The sequence below is a fragment of the Somniosus microcephalus genome, chromosome 18 (genome assembly GCF_052327205.1).
Source record: "Somniosus microcephalus isolate GS21.2 chromosome 18, FLI_Smic_1.0, whole genome shotgun sequence".
Taxonomy (NCBI): domain Eukaryota; kingdom Metazoa; phylum Chordata; class Chondrichthyes; order Squaliformes; family Somniosidae; genus Somniosus; species Somniosus microcephalus.
Window position 1 is genome coordinate 19,977,989 of NC_141004.1, and position 19,832 is coordinate 19,997,820.

The 19,832-nt window shown below is 43.7% G+C and overlaps 1 protein-coding gene across 3 annotated transcripts in view; it reads right to left on the reverse strand.

Annotated features, from left to right (window-relative positions):
* Positions 1-500: 500 nt before the first annotated feature.
* LOC147105085 (solute carrier family 41 member 1-like) overlaps positions 501-19,832 on the reverse strand; it is a 66,805-nt gene continuing 47,473 nt past the window's right edge. For all 3 annotated transcript variants that reach the window (XM_086011162.1, XM_086011161.1, XM_086011163.1), the window contains exons 9-11: positions 17,655-17,789; positions 8,057-8,205; positions 501-5,105 (exon numbers count right to left, since the gene is read on the reverse strand). In XM_086011162.1, the coding sequence (XP_085867288.1) occupies positions 4,920-5,105; positions 8,057-8,205; positions 17,655-17,789 (470 nt within the window). In that variant the 3' untranslated portion in view covers positions 501-4,919. The remainder of the gene's footprint in view (positions 5,106-8,056; positions 8,206-17,654; positions 17,790-19,832) is intronic.

The window sequence follows — 19,832 nt, forward strand, 5'->3', positions numbered from 1 at the left end:
GCAGTTCTGCCATTCAATTAGATCATGGCTGATCTGCACTTCAACTGCATTTTCCTGCCTTTGCCCCATATCCCTTAATAACTTTACCCAACAAAAAGCTATCAATTTCAGTTTTGAAAGCTCCAATTGTACTAACATACCTTGGTGACACGCGCTGTCTAGCCTCACACGTGAAAAGTGGCCACCTGGACAGTGTTGTTAGCAGCAGTTGAACCATACTCTACTGGAAGACAACATCTTCGAGAAAAGAGGGAGGGAAATTGCAAGGAAGAAGAGAGACCGCACAAATTCCAATGTGCATATCTATCAGAATCCTGGCAACCTAAAACTAATTATTCTTGGACTTCCCTGGTCATGATACAAAATGCATTTGCGTGGTTTACACATTGGGATTTCCAGCTTGCACGCCCGAACGCCAGAAGGTTTAATAATTATTCAATGTCTATGCGCCAATCTTAAAAGTGGCAGAGAGGGAAAAAAAAGGCAAAAAATAAAGGCAGTTCATCATTGTATGACATTTTATTTTATCAAATACAGACTCCCGGGATGTTCACAACACCTTGGCAATTTAGAATATAAATATTAATTTTAGACATACTGTGCAGGAAAACTGGGTCAGAACACTGAGCACAAGGAGGCTGGATCTGGAAGAATTTCCATTCACAGTTACAAGAATGAAGTTAGGACTAAACAAACACAGCCTGCTCTCGGTACAAACATTGCGATTAGGCCACTTTTTTTTTTGCATTTTAGATCACATGCCACAGAAAAAAGTAACACGTGCACACACAAAAAAAAAATGCAACAGATGACAAATGGATGATAACGAAATGTGACTTTTTTTTTCCCCCAGGGGAAACCTACTCAACGATTGCACTCTTTTTACATTTTCTGTTTGAGCATTTCAACAGTGGTGAACTAGCAGATTCAGCGCAGTTGTCCCGATGTTCTTCATCTTGGGTTGATCAGCTGTCGCCAATGACCAGAAGAATCACAGAATCAAGTTGGCAATTTTCTCTCTCTCTCTCTTAATACAGCAGTCAAAAAGCCAAGGAGAGCACATAGCAAAACAATTTTAATATATATTCTGGTCTTGCAAAACAAAATAATTAAACCCTTCATTATGATCATTTCACATAGAGTGTGCAGTCGTTCATTATATAGATTCAATTCTTTAATAAAGATTTAACAGTTGTCAAAATACTTAAATATAGTATTATACAGGGTGCTCATCAGTATGGTCACAGACACTCGCAGTGCACTTTGGGGAAGGAGATGCCTAGGGTCATGTTTCTTGTCACATTTAAAAAAAAATATCTAAGAGAAACATGCACACATTTCAGTATAATTTAGCTTTGTTCAGAAAATGGGAAGAGAACTATTATCATGGTTTAATATATTTGACTTTTTTAAAGAAAAATAAAGGTGTCTAGGTCAATTGGGAGCTGGGAATAAAATGAACCCATCACTATATATAGGCATCGTAAAGTTGTTTCTTATGGTCCATATCTTTGTGCACAGCTGAAATTAAGAGTCACCTGACACAATCCGACCAAAGATGAACTGCAGTAGGGACGACACCCAATGCTGCTTTCAACAATAAATGGGTTGAGGTTACCACGGAGGTTGGGGCAACCTTGGGCCATTTGGATCTGAGAGCACACTGCTGTAGTTGTGACCCCGTTTATACCAACATCCAGCCCAGGCAGCTCCAGCTTATTATGATAACCTGAATACACACATCAGTGACATTATATTTAGTCGTTCAATGATTTAGAAAAATTGGATTACTTTCAATAGGAGTTACCATCTCTTTTAAAAAAAAGCCAGGGTATGATAGAAATAATTACATGGAATTTTTGGTATGACTTTGTATAAAAAAATTTTCACGTCTTTAAGCGGTTAAAATGCTCAAAGTCAACGGAATATTTTGGAAGTAGCCTTCTGGTTTCCGATCCAGACGGTTAGACTCTCAGCCAGGAGAGGCGAGACGAGACTCTAAGCAGCAAAAACTGTTAAAGGAAAAAAAATCACTCTCTGCATAACTGAAGTGCACATCAACCAAGGACAGAGAAACTGATGGGGGGGGGGGTCACTGGAGAAATCAGAGCTAAACCATTCTACTATCTTGACTAAAGTATCGGAGCAAAGGTCTACAATCAACACCGCACATCATTTCAGACAAGAAAGTGGGGAAAAGTTGTAAAGCTTAAAGACTATGTTTGAAACTCCATGGGCTATTCTCATTTTATGCCTTCCACGACATGCTAAATACCCTTTATATAATAATCTTTGGGAGCTATAAGGAAAAAGTGCAATATAAAAAAGGGATGAGTTACAAAGGGGTCTCTTACGGGTTCTCTGACCGATCCCTTAAACAATGGGTGTTCTAGCAGAGACTGAGAGATATATATAAAATTTTAAGAGTTTTATTTGTCTCTGCCAAAACATATTTTTGGTCAATTCTAGACTTAGTAAAATCAGCTGCTCCATTGGCTCAATTATCAACGGACCACTGTGCAGAGTCATTGGCTCAGGATATATTTCATTGAGAATTTCAGTTCCTATTGAAAGTAACAAGTCAGTTTGTGGTACAATTTTTGGTCATGTGACCAACAATGCCTATTTCAAGGGACTCATCTGGTCCGTTGAATGATTTTCAATGTTTCGTCAGTTTTTAAGAGAAGTCTTGATTCAGAAATACCTCACAGTCAGGCCACAGTGTGACAACGGGTCGCGGATAGGTTCAAGATAGCTAAAGCATTCGAACTAGTTTGTTCAGTCAGTAATATGGCTGGCTTACCAATGATTTTTTTTTTGTTTTTAAAATCAAGAGCCTCTAAGGCCAACTCTGTGCAGGTGAGAAATTAAATAACTTAATCTAGGTCAATAGAGAAGCTGAACGGCATAAGTTGCCACTCATTCATTAAAAGCAGTGTGCAGCACAATTCTCCAGCGGCAGCCAGCAGTGGCAACTCTGGCTCCAGACAAACAGACATGTGAATATTTTACTGTGCACTTACTGCTTAAATGCTTTAACGTTCAAAGTAATTTCACAATAAAAGTATTGTCCTAAAATTCTAAATCTAGACCAGAACCTAGAGTCCAGCCCAAGGAGGGTACAGGAAACTTTGTGCTATCCGGAGGTGAGCTATCCGGCAATCTGGAGCCACCGGCAAAAATCAGCAGCCGTTTTTTAATTCTTTTTGTTTGTTTTTTTTGCTTTGTTTGAACAGTCAAGCTGTGCAAGGTCTGTAGCTATAGCAACAGCTTCAGCTACAGAGCTTTAGGGCCACACCCGAGTGTTTAGAAGCTGTTGCTAAGCAACAGTGTTTGTTGTCAAATACGGAGACGAATCTCTGTATCTCTCAACATTAACTCTGGAGAGTACGGCAGTTTTGAGGCAACGGCAGCAGCTCGGTCCCGTGGGTGCCGGATAGCACAAAGTTTCCTGTATTAAATTATCTTAATGACAAAACAAATTAAACCATTTTGCAATTGTTCAATACCTAACATGGGCTCAACCACTAATTTGAGTGGGGCCCCGCTTTTCTTACCCAAAGCCCTGGCCTGAATTAACCGACCGGCTGCAGCTGGTTATTTTCTGCTTTAGCATTGATGGGTTGGGTGCGTTTCAAGAGAGGTAAAGGCCCCGGCTTTTTTTTTAAATTCATTCACCGGATGTGGGTGTCACTGGTAAGGCCAGCATTTATTGCCCATCCCTAATTGCCCTTGAGAAGTTGGTGGTGAGCCGCCTTCTTGAATACAACCGAGTGGCAGAGGGCAGTTAAGATGCAACCATATTGCTGTGGGTCTGGAGTCACATATAGGCCAGACCAGTTAAGGATGGCAGATTTCCTTTCCTGAAGGACATTAGTGAACCAGTTGGGTTTTTACGGCAATCCGGTAGTTTCATGGTCACCATTACTAATACTCGCTTTTTATTCCGGATTTATTTAATTAACTGAATTTAAATTCCCCAGCTGCCTGTGGTGGGATCTGAACTCACGTCTCCGGATCATTGGTCCAGGCCTCTGAATTACTAGTCCAGTAACATAACCACTATGCTTAAGCGCGCAGAAGTGGAACAAAAGGTGTTCCAAGCATTCAGGGGGAACTTCTCCATCCACCCCAACCACAGGCTCACGTTGGACAGTTGGTCAGATGTGGATTTGAGGTAAATAATTCATTAGGAACAAAGACATCACTCTAAATGTTGCCTACTTCAGATCTGGTAGTTTCCAGCAAACAATAGGCAATGAAAATTTATATATATATATCTATTATATATATAAATAAAATAATAAATATATATATATAAATAAATAAACTTGATACATTATAGGCTCTTCTTCCACATCCAGCAATGTAGATGAAGCACACTTGCACAATGCACCGTGACACTGACCATGCTCAGTGAATTCTCATAATTGTCCTTTTTTTTTTTTAAAAAGTAGTGTAAAATAAAGTTCCCACCCTGTTATTCCAGAATACCCCCTCATAGATGATCAACTGAGACAGCAGGATCTCAGGAAGATTGTTCTTTGCATTTAAGAAAAAAAACAGCAGATACTTCTCAAAGTTCAAATAACAGGTTACATCCCCAGTACAAAAAAAAACGGCCGTTAATTCAAATTAGCAGCTTCCAGTTCTTAAGTCAATGTCCAGTTTACTATGTGTTGCCCTGCTGCAGATTCCAGTTTTAACACACAGCAGGGATTCCATTGCGACATCTGATTAAGCAGTATTTGTAGTCTATGTAGGTATCCCCATTGGTTGCTGCACATGGGCTGCACATGAAACAGTCTCCATTGTGTAAAGTTTCATTAAGGTCATCTTCACTGAATTGCACTTACTGATTTTACTCCCCCAATTTTGGGGGGGTGGGGGGGGGGGGGGGGGGGGGGAGAATCTTCATTTTAGTCACCAACATCTGTGTCTCGATCGCCAATCAACCAGAGAATGTGAAAGCTGAGTGCCAGGAATCCTGTCCCCAGCAGGTCGCCCAGTGCCGTCAGATAAGGAATCGAGAAATTATCCGGATCCATGCCACGCCCCCACATCCAATGAATCATCCAATCGGCAACATAGAGCAGGATCAGCACCTGTATTACGACAGCAAATAAAAATCACATATCCTGTTTTATCAGACCGCCGTATTTCAGAATTCCTTCAAAAATAAACATTTCAACAACCCAAACTATTCCAGATCGGTCATGTCTACATCACACTTGACCGGGAGTGGCTTGTCTGTCGCTGCTAGCCTGGAATGCAATGAAGTTCCGCATTTCCACCAACAGGTCTGCTTAGCGTAAGTCGGCGGGGGTCGGGGGTCCGCGGGGGGGTCGGCCCGCGCGCACGACTTACGCTGACCCTCTGCTCAGCGTAAGTCGGCGGGGGTCGGCTGGGGTCGGGTCCGCGGGGGGTCGTGCGGACGACTTACGCTGACCCTCTGCTCAGCGGAAGTCGTGCGCCACTCTGGTCATGTCGTGCGCACGACTTACGCTGACTGAAAAAACCTTCGGTTTTTAGAGGGTTTCGGTTTTCGGAAGTTCGGATAAAGGGTAGTCTACCTGTATTTGGAATCAGCTTGACATTTTGGCTTATTCACAAGAGGCTGGACTGTTTTTAACATCAGCTGGAAGAAGGAAGGATAGAATGCAAGAAATCGAGAAAGAAAGAAAGGAAAAGATAAAGCGAGAAAAAGAGGACATGCATTTATATAGTGACATTCATGTTCTCAGGATGTCCCAAAGTGATTCACAGCCAATGAGAGTTACTTTTGAAGTGTTATAAAGTAGGCAAACACTGCAGCAAATCAGCACATCACAAGGTCCCACCACATCACAAGGTCCCACAAACAGCAACTGAGGTCTATGACCAGAAATTTTTTTTTTTGGTGTAGTTTTGGCTGAGGGATAAATTTTGGCCACACAACCGTTAATCTTTAAAATTAGGAACAACACTTCAACCCTGCTAATTCCTAGATTCAGAAATTGAAGGAAGTCTTTGAGAAGAGTATAAATCAACATGCAGTGACAGGCTTGTTGCATGCGATGGGGTTAGTCATCTAGTAACAGAAAGTTTTAATCCCTGTAACATTTGTTCACCTGAATTACAGGTTCAATTTTTTCAAAAAGCGCTACATTAACCATAAAATAGGCTCAATTATCAATCCCTTTATCAAAAAGCATATTCTAATATCAATCTCTTCGTTCCCCACCCGCTGTTACTCTGTAAAGCATTTTATTTTGCCCTTGGTCTAGTTTCCCCATATCATGTCTTTGGTAAGCAAGGGGGTGAAAAGTTATCGGGAATGTGGAGTAATCGGATCAGCCATGATCTTATTGAATAGCGGAACAGGCTAGGAGGGCCGAGTGGCCGACTCCTGCTCCTAATTCATGTGTGTCATTCTTTGAGAAGTCCGACAAGGAACCTATCTCCAAGCCCAGATCAATCACTTTTAACCTCAGTTTCCAAATGAAGTATTCAGTTTTAACATGTTTTTCTATATTAGTTCTCTTTCTTTTCTTCCCTCCCCGCCCCCCGCCCCACCGCTACCGGCCACTCTCTCCAACTATGTACTATAGCTTTATTGAATATTATTTTGGTCTCTCTGGTTGGCAGACAGAAAGCAAAGAGTTGGAATAAACGGCTCTTTTTCCCCCGAGTGGCAGGCAGTGACTAGTGGGGTACCGCAGGGATCAGTCCTTGGACCCCAGCTGTTCACAATATATATTAATGATCTGGCCGAGGGAACTAGATGTAATATCTCCAAGTTTGCAGACGACACAAAGCTGGGTGGGCGTGTGTGCTGTGAGGAGGATGCCGAGAAACTCCAGTATGATTTGGACAGGTTGGGTGATTGGGCAGAAGCATGGCAGATGCAATATAACGTGGATAAATGCGAGGTTATCCACTTTGGTGTCAAAAACAGGAAGGCAGATTATTATCTAAATGGCAATAGATTGGGAGAAGGGGAAGTGCAACGAGACCTGGGCATCCTTGTGCACCAGTCGCTGAAAGTAAGCATGCAGGTGCAGCAGGCGGTTAAGAAGGCAAATGGTATGTTGGCCTTCGTAGCGAGAGGGTTTGAGTACAGGGACAAGGATGTCTTGCTGCAGTTGTACAGGGCCTTGGTGAGACCACACCTTGAGTATTGTGTGCAGTTTTGGTCGCCTTATCTGAGGAAGGATGTTCTTGCCATGGAGGGAGTGCAGCGAAGATTCACCAGGCTGATACCTGGGATGGCAGGAATGACGTATGAGGAGAGATTGGGTCAATTGGGCTTGTATTCGCTGGAGTTTAGAAGAATGAGAGGGGATCTCATCAAAACTTATAAAATTCTAACAGGACTAGACAGTCTAGATGCTGGAAGGATGTTCCCGATGGTCGGGGAGTGCAGAACCAGGGGTCACAGTCTAAGGATAAGGGGTAAGCCATTTAGGACAGATGAGGAGGAATTTCTTCACCCAGAGTGTGGTGAACCTGTGGAATTCTCTGCCAAAGAAGGCAGTAGAGGTCAATTCATTAAATATATTCAAGAAGGAGTTGGATATATTTCTTAAGGCTAAAGGGATCAAGGGATATGGGGAGAAAGCAGGGAGAGGGTACTGAATTTGGATGATCAGCCATGATCTCATTGAATGGCGGAGCATGCTCGAGGGGCCGAATGGCCTACTCCTGCTCCTATCTTCTATGTTTCTCTCTTTAGGTCTTGCAATACCATGCACTAAAAGAGTGAACAGGCAGCACTGGATGCTAAAAGGCCCCAGAATGCGCCTCAGGTGGACTCTTGTCTCTGGTGGAGCTCCTTGCCTTTACTTCCACCTCGCACAAACAGCCTGGCTAAAACTGGTAACCCTTAAATGTGCAATCAAATGGCAGAACCCACATCCCAACGTTTAGTAACTCGCAGCTGGTTCACCACCAGGTCTGGCTTTTAATAGTTCCTGGGGCAATTTAGAATAACAGCAACATTCCAAAGCAGTGCTTTGCAAACAGTCCGTAATCAGTAAAACCCTAAAGGATTTTCAACTTTAAAAAAGGAACATACTTGCAGTAAAGCAGCCATCATGTAGAATGCTATAAATATCGGCGTAAGAGTAGTGTGTCCCCCTTGCATGGAGTTAATGGTGTACAGAAAGACTAGGTGTCCGGGGACAACTAGAAGGAACAAGACGCGAGATGATCGCGAGTTCAAATCTGCAAAAGAAAAATAACACACACATAAATAATGTTTTCCTTACAGGCACCGTACATGATTAAATACGAGAGTTTGTATTTCTGGAGTGAAAAAGCAAATGCAACTCCAGGCGTCATAAAGATCACATAAACAAGCATTGGATAAGGGAGACCAATCAGCTCATCCTGCCAAAGAAACCTACACCACCCCCCCACCCCCCCCCCCCCCAATCACACCATCTAACTGCCTCTTGAATGACTCCGAGATTTTCACTCCACTTCGCAACCCAGGAGATGATTCCAGCTATTCATTCTGTCTAAAGAAGTGCTACCTGAGCAGAGAAGGCTAACAGGCGATTTGATAGGAGGTGTTTAAAATCAGGAAGGGTTTAGATAGAGTAAATAAAGAGAAACTGTTTCCAATGGCTGATGGGTCGATCACCAGAGGGCAAAGATTTAAGGTGACTGGCAAAAGAACTAAAATAACAACAGAAAATGCTGGAAAAACTCAGCAGGCCAGGCAACATCCGCAGAGAGAGAAACAGAGTTAACGTTTCAGGTCAAAGACCCTTCGTCAGAACTGAGAAAAAAAGCAGGAAATGAAACAGATTAAAAAGCAAGTTTGGGGGCTGGGAAATGGGGGAGGGGATGAAAGAACAAAAGGGAAGGTCTGTGAGAGGTGAAGAGACATTAAGAGATATTCAAGGCGAGACAAGATGGTAATAGGACAGGTAAAGAGACAAAGGATGGCTCTAGATGAGGTGTGAAATGCGCTGGCAGAGTGAGAGACAGCTGCCGTGTGGGAGAGAGAAAAAGGGGGAAGGGCACAAGCTACTGGATTGCTCTGTGACAGAGCCGGCACAGACTCGATGGGCCGTAAGGCCTCCTTCTGTGCTACATTATTCTATGATTCGAGATAAGTCCTGAACTTGTCTTTTTCCAGTTTGTATTTATGTCCTCTTGTTCTGCAGTTGTGATTTTGACTTGAAATTGTGCTTAGGATTAACCGTTTCTATTCCACTGAGTATGTTACCTACCTTCTAAGATCTGCTCTCATTGGCCTCCTTTAAAGGCTGAAAAGTCCCAAGTTTTTCTGCTGTCAGTTTGCCTTGCAGGTGATGATTCACTTAACATTACACTAGTGACACTCTCTCACCACATCAAATCTCGAGTCCACTGAAGGAGCAGCAATGTAATACATTATACTGTACTATCCTGGGACTGAAATGCTAATTGAGGCTGGCTGCAGAAGCAGTCCATGTCCATACACCATTGCCCGCTAATGGACAAGAGGGCAGGAGTAACGCCTGCTGTCCACCAACATCATAAAGCATCATTTAGAATCTGCCCCAAATGGATAAATGCATTCAAATATTTAAGCCTTTTCAACAACAATAACTTGCATTTACATAGTGCCTTTAACATAGTAAAGCGCCCCAAGGCGCTTCGCTGAAGCGATATCAGACAAAATTTTACACAGACTTCAGTTCAGAAGGACTTGGGCGACACAGGGACAAAGAACACTATCTCTAACCTCAGAGATCTTAAACCAGCTTTACTGATTAGTTTCTTGTGGCCGGAACTGAAACGAGCTTGGATGATTCCAATTAAGCACGAGTCCACAGCACAGAACTGCCCACTGTTCGGCACCAATTATCAATCTGATTCACAAGGATGGCCAACGAGAGGAAGGTCACTAGTGCAGCAGGAAATGCAATGTAGAGGGAGTTTTACTTCACCTCAGATTATCTGAGGAAGGAGGTTCTTGCCATGGAAGGAGTTCAGCGAAGATTCACCAGGCTGATACCTGGGATGGCAGGAATGACGTATGAGGAGAGATTGTATCGATTGGGCTTATACTCACTGGAGTTTAGAAGATTGAGGGGGGATCTCATCGAAACCTATAAAATTCTGTCAGGCCTGGACAGACTAGATGCTGGAAGGATGTTCCCGATGGTCGGGGAGTCCAGAGCCAGGAGTCATAGTCTAAGGATAAGGGGTAGGACATTTAGGACTGAAATGAGGAGCAATTTCTTCACCCAGAGAGTGGTGAACCTGTGGAATTCTCTGCCACAGAGGGCGGTGGAGGCCAGTTCATTAAATATATTCAAGAAAGAGTTGGATATATTTCTTAAGGCTAAAGGGATCAAGGGATATGGGGAGAAGGCAGGGACAGGGTACTGAATTTGGATGATCAGCCATGATCTAATTGAATGGCGGAGCAGGCTCGAAGGGCCTACTCCTGCTCCTATCTTCTATGTTTCTATGACACGTGCTATTTTCAACTTGGGAGCCCTTAAGGAGTAACATATTAATATTTTTTTTAAAAGTCAATAAAAAGTAAGATGTTTCGGAAGAGAACCAAAAAGCGGGAAAAAGGCAAACCATTTTATTTTGTCTGTCATTCTATAGTCTGAACAAATCCCAGGAATAATGTAAATATAGATTTCCTCTTAAACGTTTAGTGGAGTGTTAATAGAAACCAGAGTTATGTAATGATGTATAAAAATTGCAAGAAGCTACTTTAGAAGAAACCACTACAGGAAACTTTCGTTTATCCGGAGGTTAAATGTCCGGAAAGCTCTATTACCGGCAAAATTCAGGAGTTGGTTCAGATAATTTTTTTCTTTTCGTTGCTTCTTTTCTCCAGTCCTGGCTCTGCAAGCGTCTCTGTAGCTAAGCAACAGCTTCAGCTAGACACTTGCAAGCTGCGCCGACTGTTTTGAAGCTGTTGCTAAGCAACAGGGTTTGTTGCTTCACATGGAGCCCTGAGCTCCGTATGTTTTAACATTAGCGCTGGTTTCTACGGCAGTTTTGATCTAAAGGCACCAGCTTGGTCCCGTCGGTGCCGGATAGCAGAAAGTTTCCTGTATTTGTTTATTGAGAAAGACACAGAAAATACTTTGATTAGACTGATAATGCAGAATTTCGATTTGGTATAAATGTTTGAAATAGGAGATTAAAAATTGAGTACACAATGAAGTTTGTTTCCTGCTATTTAATTGCAAAGTACCTAAAATAATTCAACACTTTTCGTGATAAGAAGTGATTAATATTGTGGAGAATGTGAGAGAAAAACATTAGAAGCAAAATTCGTAAATTAACATGTTTACATCACCATATTAGTTTTCAAGTCAATCTGATTGGTTCTCCTATCGAGGAAGAAAGATGAATGTTTATTTCTGTTAAATCATAGCTTTTCCTGCTTTTTATTATTAATTCGGTGACGCAAATTGTGCATGTGTTTTTCTGCACTTGTGAATAAGTGCTGCATTTCTGACATGTTACATGGTGGGGGGTGCTGGTTCAAGAAGACAATGTTTATTAATGGAAGTGATTGAAGTTGAAAATACAGATACCTGCTTTTGTTCAATTCTTTTTAAGACTGTGAACTAAAGAACTGCAAAACTTTATATCAGTTGGTTGTCTGGTTGCAGTGATTAATATTCTAATTACTTACGTGGATGTACAACACATCAGCACCATAGGAAAGTCGCTGTTCCTGCTGCTTGTGAAGCCATTGCTATATTGACATGAGGGATGGCCTAATACTTTGAAAACTTTAAAATTTAATACTAATTGCACGAATAGATATGCCTCTTTCAGCTCACCATGACCTTTTGGATTGTTTGTCGATACATAACCGTGTAACTGAGTGACGTTTCTGAAGTGTTAATGCATTATTATGCAATTCTTTTATATCCCAGTCATTTCTGACAAGTATTTTTTTTTTTTTTTAAATAGAGTTTTTACATGATGAACTAAAAGCTTTTAATTAATTCTACCATAAACAAACTTGCAGAATGGGCATGTAAATGACAAATGAATTTCAATATAGATAAGTGTGAGGTGGTGCATTTTGGTAGGAGGCTACCTAATCCTCGGAAAAGAGTCTAACTGGGGTAGAGTTGCAAAGGGATCTGGGGTATAGATTTGCAAATCATTAAAAAGTAGCAACGCAGGTTAAAACAGCCTCAAAAGTGCAAATAAAGCACTGGGGTTCATTTCAAAAGCAGAGAAGTTATGTTAAACTTGTTTAAAATCTTGTCTGATTGTCTCATGATTTGAGACGGTGGGGTGGCAATATGGCATTACTGTATATATGCTTTTAAGTGGTTGTTGTAAAAGTTGTTGTTGTAACAGTTGTTGCTGTAAAATTTGCTCACGGACGAAAAGGTCGCGTTCAAAGGAGTTTGTGGCCCGCTCAGTACCAAAAAAAGAGGGAACATTAACAGTGACTACACTTCAGAAGTACTTCATTGGCTGTAAAGTGCTTTGGGGACACCCTGAGGTCGTGAAAGGCGGTATATAAATGCCATTATTTTTTTCCATTTGAACTTTGTGGCCGCGATTTTGTCTACTGAGGCGGGCTCAGTGTGGCTGAGGTAGGTGGCAGATTGGGATCCCGCTCCCGGCTCCATCCCGCTCTTAGAGAAGAATTTTCCATTGATTGGGCTTGTTAAGCCCGCCCTACGAGGTTCCCGGCCAATTAAAAGCGTCATCAGCCGGTTTTCTTAAAGGGGCCATGTTCACATTCATTTTACAGTTGTGCTGTGAGTGTTCTACAGCATTGAGGTGCTGTGACTCCCTCCATATGTTTATGGAGGGAGTCACAGTATGCAGGGAGGTTCTCTTCCCTTCCCATTGGCGGAAGAGACCTCCCCAGGACACCAATGCAGCCTGGTTGCACATTGCACAGGAGGGCACAAGCAGGGATGTCATCAGGAGGACCAGGCTGCAGTGGCGCAAAGCTTTCAATGATCTCAGTGAATCACGAAACGTTACTGCAAAGCCACACTCAACCTCATCCTGCTGTGCCACTCATCACATCCCCATCACTCTGCCTTCCCTACCCTACTCCTGCACATCCTTACTCACCAACTTACCTTGCATCTCCACCTATCCCTCTCTCTCTATCTACATGATCACTTCCCCATCTCACTAGCCACCCCTCACACTCATCCTCATCCTTGTCCAATCATACCAACTAACAACACACAAGGGTGGACACTTGGGTGTTTCCACCAATGTTGATGTAAAGTTTCTGTTGATGTGTTGCCAAACATTGAAATCTTTATTTTCAACACTTTGCCTTCTTTGACAGATTTGTGTGCACCTTTGGAAGTGGCTTAGTGAGTTCCATTGAATGGCGAGGCATAAGGGTACCCCCCGCAATGGTGATGAGTGTGAAAGGAATGGCTTGGGCATTGTAGGGCTGCTTTATGGTGTTGGGTGTGCCAACCTGCCGCATCATGTGGAAGCCAGGTTGTGCAACTTCAAGTGAAGTAAATTTGGCCATAATGAGGCCATCCCTGGCAGCAATGTGGTCGGGTGCTGATGTCCTGTGCAGCATCAGGTGATTGTGGAGCAGGTTGGTGCTGTTGCTGGTGATGTTGGTGAGCCTGGTGATGTTGGTGTTGGGGCTGATCATGGTGGGATTCGGAGGATCAAGGTGAGATTTTTTCCAAGGGCACCGATGCTGCTGGAATAGATGGCAGCTGAAGTTGAGATGACAGAAGCGATCTGCCAACTGTGAGAGAGCTTGCTCCAAGGAGGGGACAGTGACACACACACCAAAAGGTGAAATTTCTAACTCAAGCTCTAGACAGAAGGGCAAGGATATCAGAGAGAAAAGTATCACAGGTAATTTTAATATACATTAACAATTTTTGGGGCTATTTGAGTTATATATATATTTTTAGTGTAGTGTAATTTTCCTGTGCGGTTAATGATACACCTAGCAGTACATACTCACGTCAGAATGGCAGACAAAAACTCAAGAGGAAATTATCTGAGCAAGTTGGTCGGTTTTGTGGTACTTGCTGTTTCGTGAAAAGGGGCTTTGGAAAGAAAACCTGACCAATGCGATTCCTCCATTTTCTCCCACTTACTCATTCCTTGTTGGTGGTCATTGGCTGAGCTGAACTTTTTATTTGTTCAGCTTTAGTCAACTGCATATTTTAAGGCTTGGTTCAGTGGGTAGCACTCGCGCCTTGGAGTCAGAAGGCTGTGGGTTCATAGTCCCGCTCCAGAGACTTGAGGACATAAATCCAGGCTGACACTCCCAGTGCAGTACTGAGAGAGCACCGCACTGTCGGAGGTGCCGTCTTTCGGATGAGACGTTAAACCGAGGCCCCGTCTGCTCTCTCAGGTGGACGTAAAAGATCCCGTGGCACTATTTCAGAGAAGAGATTTCCCCAGTGTTCTTGCCAATAATTATCCCTCAACCAACATCACTAACAACAGATTATCTGGTCATTATCACATTGCTGATTGTGGGAGCTTGCTGTGTGCAAATTGCCCACCACGTTTCCCTACATTGCAACAGTGACTACACTTCAAAAGTACTTCATTGGCTGTAAAGCCCTTTGGGATGTCCCAAGGTCATGAACAGCACTACAGAAATGCAAGTTTTCTTTTCTTGCATATCGGTTTGGTAATTTAACAGATAATGGCCCAGAAATTCGGGTCCCAATGCGTGAGTACGCATGGGGTACTCACGCGTAGGCCCAACGAAAGTGCCGGTTTCGTGCATGCACTGCGCATGCGCGGGAAACCGGCACTTCCGTTCCCCTGAAAGAAGGGGTTCACTGGTCGAACGCGTACGCCGGAGAGGCAGCACGTACGCATTGAACTTATGTTTTTTTTCCAGGTTTTTCCGGGAGGGTAAGTCTCCAGCAGTTACACTTTTAAAAAGCAGGTGCAAGGCCTGCTTTTAACAAGGTAAGTGATGAATTAATTAAAATTAAAACATTTTTTCCACAGGTTTATTATTTTTAAATACTTTAAAGAAAGGTAAGTTTATTTTTAGCCCCGTTAGAAAATGTAATTAATTTTTTCAAAAATTTAAATTATTGTTTAAAATAGTTATTTCATGTAATTTATAGTTATTTTAAAAATGTGATTAAAAAAAAAATTATTTGATGTTTTGGGGCTTATAGTATTTATAGGTTTGACAGTTCTTCCTGTCAAACTTATGAATGAATCATTCCCTGCTACCATTGGCTCTCCATGGCCCACGTGATCCCAGGGGACGCTTCAAACTAACTGCGCCCCTGGGATACACAAGCACTGCGCGCTGACAGTTGGAGGAGGCCCAGGATCGGAATCCCTCGCGGGCCCACAGCTCAACGGCCGGCGCGCTAGGTAAGTGCAGGTCGGGGGCTTGCACCCGCGGGAAGCCCCCGACCCGAATTTCTGGGCCAATCTCTCATTTCAGCCAATCACTCTTCACTTGTGGTGCTTTGGTGCGATGCCTTTAAGATGCTACGTGATAGGCCGGCACCAGGTACAACATTTAATTATATAGATGGATAATTTATAATTGTTAGTTCTCAAATGTCTTTGGTGAGTGACTAGAAACAGTGCATGATGGGAGCGCAGGGAGCTATCAATAGACATTACCACACTTCTAAAAGAAGAACAGTCTACTGTTGATTACAAATATATATTTATTAAGACAAATGTGGCTTCTGGTTAGGCTAGTGGCGTGAATAGAAGTTGAGGCTGTAGTTACTGCCCTTAATTGGTTCTTGTACAATAAAGTCACAGTTCACTAAGTCCACTGCTGCAGATCTTATGTGTCCATCCAATGCCTCCAGCAGTCAACATTACTCATACTTTTATTTGATTTTGTGGCTCAGTCGGTAGCACTCTTGCCTGGAGTCAGAAGGTTGTGGGTTCAAGTCCCACTCCAGGGACTTGAGCACAAAAGTCTAGGCTGACACTCCTAGGGCAGTGCTGAGGGAGTGCTGCACTGTCGGAGGTGCCGTCTTTCGGATGAGACGTTAAACCGAGGCCCCGTCTGCTCTCGGGTGGACATAAAAGATCCCATGGCTCTATTTCAAAGAAGAGCAGGGGAGTTATCCCCGGTGTCCTGGCCAATATTTATCCCTCAATCAACATAACAGAAACAGGTGATCTGGTCATTATCACATTGCCGTTTGTGGGAGCTTGCTGTGCGCAAATTGGCTGCTGCGTTTCCCACATTACAACAGTGACTACACTTCAGAAGTACTTCATTGGCTGTAAAGCGCTTTGAGACGTCCGGTGGTCGTGAAAGGTGCTATAGAAATGCAAGTCTCTCTTTCTTTCATATGTCAAAACTTGGAATGCTGTTAAATCGTATTTGATGAAGGAAAGTATCAAAATAGTCTGCTTCACATAGTTGCTAAAATTCCACACAAAAATGCACAGCAGAACTTCAGAGACAAGATAAGCATTAGTCCGTCATTGTCCAGGAGACAATGTGGGAAGCCGAAAGGAATGGTGCCCCCTTCTGGTAAAATTAAATAATGCTCGGTTGTAGTGCAGGGTTTCTCCAGTACACAGGAACCAACTGTTTAAAATATGTCACAGATGATTGAGCTAGACAGGTTAGCTATGAGGCTACCACTTTCTAAAAACAATCAAGCTCTAGAAATTCATCACTCCTAAAAATTAATACTTAATTAGTAGGACACATTTTACATCAAGTGATTTCCTTACCCAAGCACCCGTCTCAGAAGGGAGGTGGCAGAACTGACGAGCTGTGCCATTGAGTGACAGGATATGGGGTTTATATTCACAGCTAGCTCCCCGTAAAACGATTTGCTGGTTGTATGCATGAGGAGAGGCCAGGACTTTATTCAACAGAAAATGGAAGTTTCCCAGGGTGCTCCTTAGCGCTGATATTCTACACATTCTCCCTCCTCAGTAAAGAGGGAAAACATGGTAGAAAAAGCTCACTAAGAAATTACTTGACCAATTCACTTCGTTTTGTGGTACTTGTTGCTTTAGTGAAAATAAAAAATGACCATCGTGATTTGTTCAGTGTTCTCCTGCTCACTCGTTTCTCATTGGTATGAAGGACTGTTTTTCCATCATCACCTCAAGATCTTTACACCATCTTCTTCTCAGAACTGTGGCAACTCTTTCCCCTCTCGTTCACCGACAGACTAATAAAACCCGAGCTCGACAACATCTAATCAATTTACATGACCTTATCTCCTAGTATTTTCAACTTTAGTGATTGATGTCCTTCGCAAGGGCCTTGGCCCTTCACCTGGGCTTCGTAAACACACACACACTCACTCATGAACCATGGATCGCGTGAGGTCTAAAGCTGGTACAGGAAACTTTGGATTATCCAGAGGTTAACTGTCCGGAATGCTCAAGCCACTGGCAAAAATCAGGAGACGTTTCGTTTTCGTTGCTTTTTTTTCCCCCACCAGTCAGGCTCTGCAAGGTCTCGCTGAAGCTGTTGCTAAGCTACAGAGACACTTGCAAGGTACGGCCGACTGTTTAGAAGCTGTTGCAGGGTTTGTTGCCAGATACGGAGCTCCAAATCTCCGTATGTTTCAACATTAGCGCTGGTTTGTCCGGCAGTTTTGATGGGACGGCAACAGCTCGGTCCCGTCAGTGCCGGATAGCACAAGGTTTCCTGTATTTTAATTGCTCTGCTTATTGACTGCACAAGGAGGGGCTCTCACCTGAACTGCAGAAAGTGCGACAAGGGCTCGGGCAGGTCTTGTGCATGTTTTCCGGCGGAACACCAGGCATACTGGAGAGGTGGAGGTAGGTAGAAATTCTACTGGCCTGCACTGCCACTAAGTTGCCACCAACACCTGAGGAAGAAGGAGAAGATGACACAGATCAAACTCACTGAAATGTATAAAATTCTAACAGGACTAGACAGACTAGATGCAGGAAGGATGTTCCCGATGGCGGGGGAGTCCAGAACCAGGGGTCACAGTCTAAAGGTAAGGGGTAAGCCATTTAGGACAGAGATGAGGAGGAATTTCTTCACCCAGAGAGTGGTGAACCTGTGGAGGTGAAATGTTGAGGCCAATTCATTAAATATATTCAAGAAGGAGTTAGATATATTTCTTAAGGCTAAAGGGATCAAGGGATATGGGGAGAAAGCAGGGACAGGGTACTGAATTTGGATGATCAGCCATGATCTCATTGAATGGCGGAGCAGGCTCGAGGGGCCGAATGGCCTACTCCTGCTCCGATCTTCTATGTTTCTATGTAAACAAAGGACTACAACACATCTCGTTTTTTTCAGAGAAATCTTACTCTGTTTAGAAAAATTACATTAAAAAAAACTGCTGCTTTTTCAAACTTTTGTTCAACTGAACAGTCTAACTTTCATCCTTATGCTGGGCGATCACTGCTCACCCGTGAGTTGGAGGATACGATGTTTTCTAACAATAGGCTCATCGTCAACAAAATGTGGCGGGTGAAACGTGACAAGGGAAAGTGATGCAGGAAGTAAGCCTTGCCACTCCTTAAAAAAAAACCTACTTCTCTGACCCAGCTTTTGTACACCTGTCCTAGTGTTTCCTTACACGGCGGCTGTGTGTCAAATTATGTTTAATAATCATTGCTGCCGTGTGCCTTGGTGACCAATGTTCTCGCTAAGGTGCGAGCACGCGCAGCAATCTGCAAGGTGCTGCTCTCGCCGGCTTTTACACTGTAAAAACCGCGGCTGCGCAGAAACTTAAAGGGACCGCGCATTAAAAGAAACCGGCCACGCGGAACAAAGTGCAGCTCACGGGGCTCATTGATTGGGACGTTTTACTACCTTAAAGGCATTATATAAATGAAAGTTTTTATTGTTGCTGTTAAGTGCAAAACTTGCACGAAGTGCATGCTATACACAAAAAATTTAATATATGACTCGTCAACCTCTTACAGCTTTGCTCACAGGGAGTCAAGGCCAAGTGTAGTCTTCAGGTGAAGAGGGGCTAGAGGTTGAGGTTAATTGGACCTCGGTGCTCAGATGCAATTCAGTCCCCATTTTAAAAATCATTCGTGCTTATTTTTTATACACTTTGAGTTTGTTATTTATCGTTAAATAGCAAAATCTATGGCAATTTGAGAAGTACAGAGTTGTTTGGAGCATGGGAGTTTCACTGCTGCATAGGCCAGGAGACATGAAATTGGGATGTTACATCGCCATCACTGGCGGCAGTGGTAAATTACAGCCTGCCAACTTTACATAGGCGCTTAATGGATCAGATGGCGCCTAAGAAGATTGAGAGTTTGCAACTTTCACAGAATAGCAGGGTCCAGAGAATGCCTCCCCCTCACCGATCAGCCAAACACAGGGCCAGTTTGTCTGAATCCTGAACAGGACAAATAGAGCAGACCTGCCGGTCCCTAAAAACTTGAAAGCAGAGTTTCCCCCCTTCCCAACTCCTGCAGGGATTCCCCCCCCCCTTCCCACCCCAACTCCTGCAGGGATCCCCCCCCTTCCCACCCCAACTCCTGCAGGGATCCCCCCCCTTCCCACCCCAACTCCTGCAGGGATCCCCCCCCCTTCCCACCCCAACTCCTGCAGGGATCCCCCCCTTCCCACCCCAACTCCTGCAGGGATTCCCCCCCCAACTCCTGCAGAGATTCCCCCCCCTTTCCCACCCCAACTCCTGCAGGGATTCCCCCCCCCCCAACTCCTGCAGGGATTCCCGCCCACCCCCCCTCCACCCCAACTCCTGCAGGGATTCCCCCCCGCCACCCCAACTCCTGCAGGGATTCCCCCCCGCCACCCAAACTCCTGCAGGGATCCCCCCCCTTCCCACCCCAACTCCTGCAGGGATTCCCCCCCTCCACCCCAACCCCTGCAAAAAAACATTTGCAGATAACTGAGAATGCAGATAAACAGA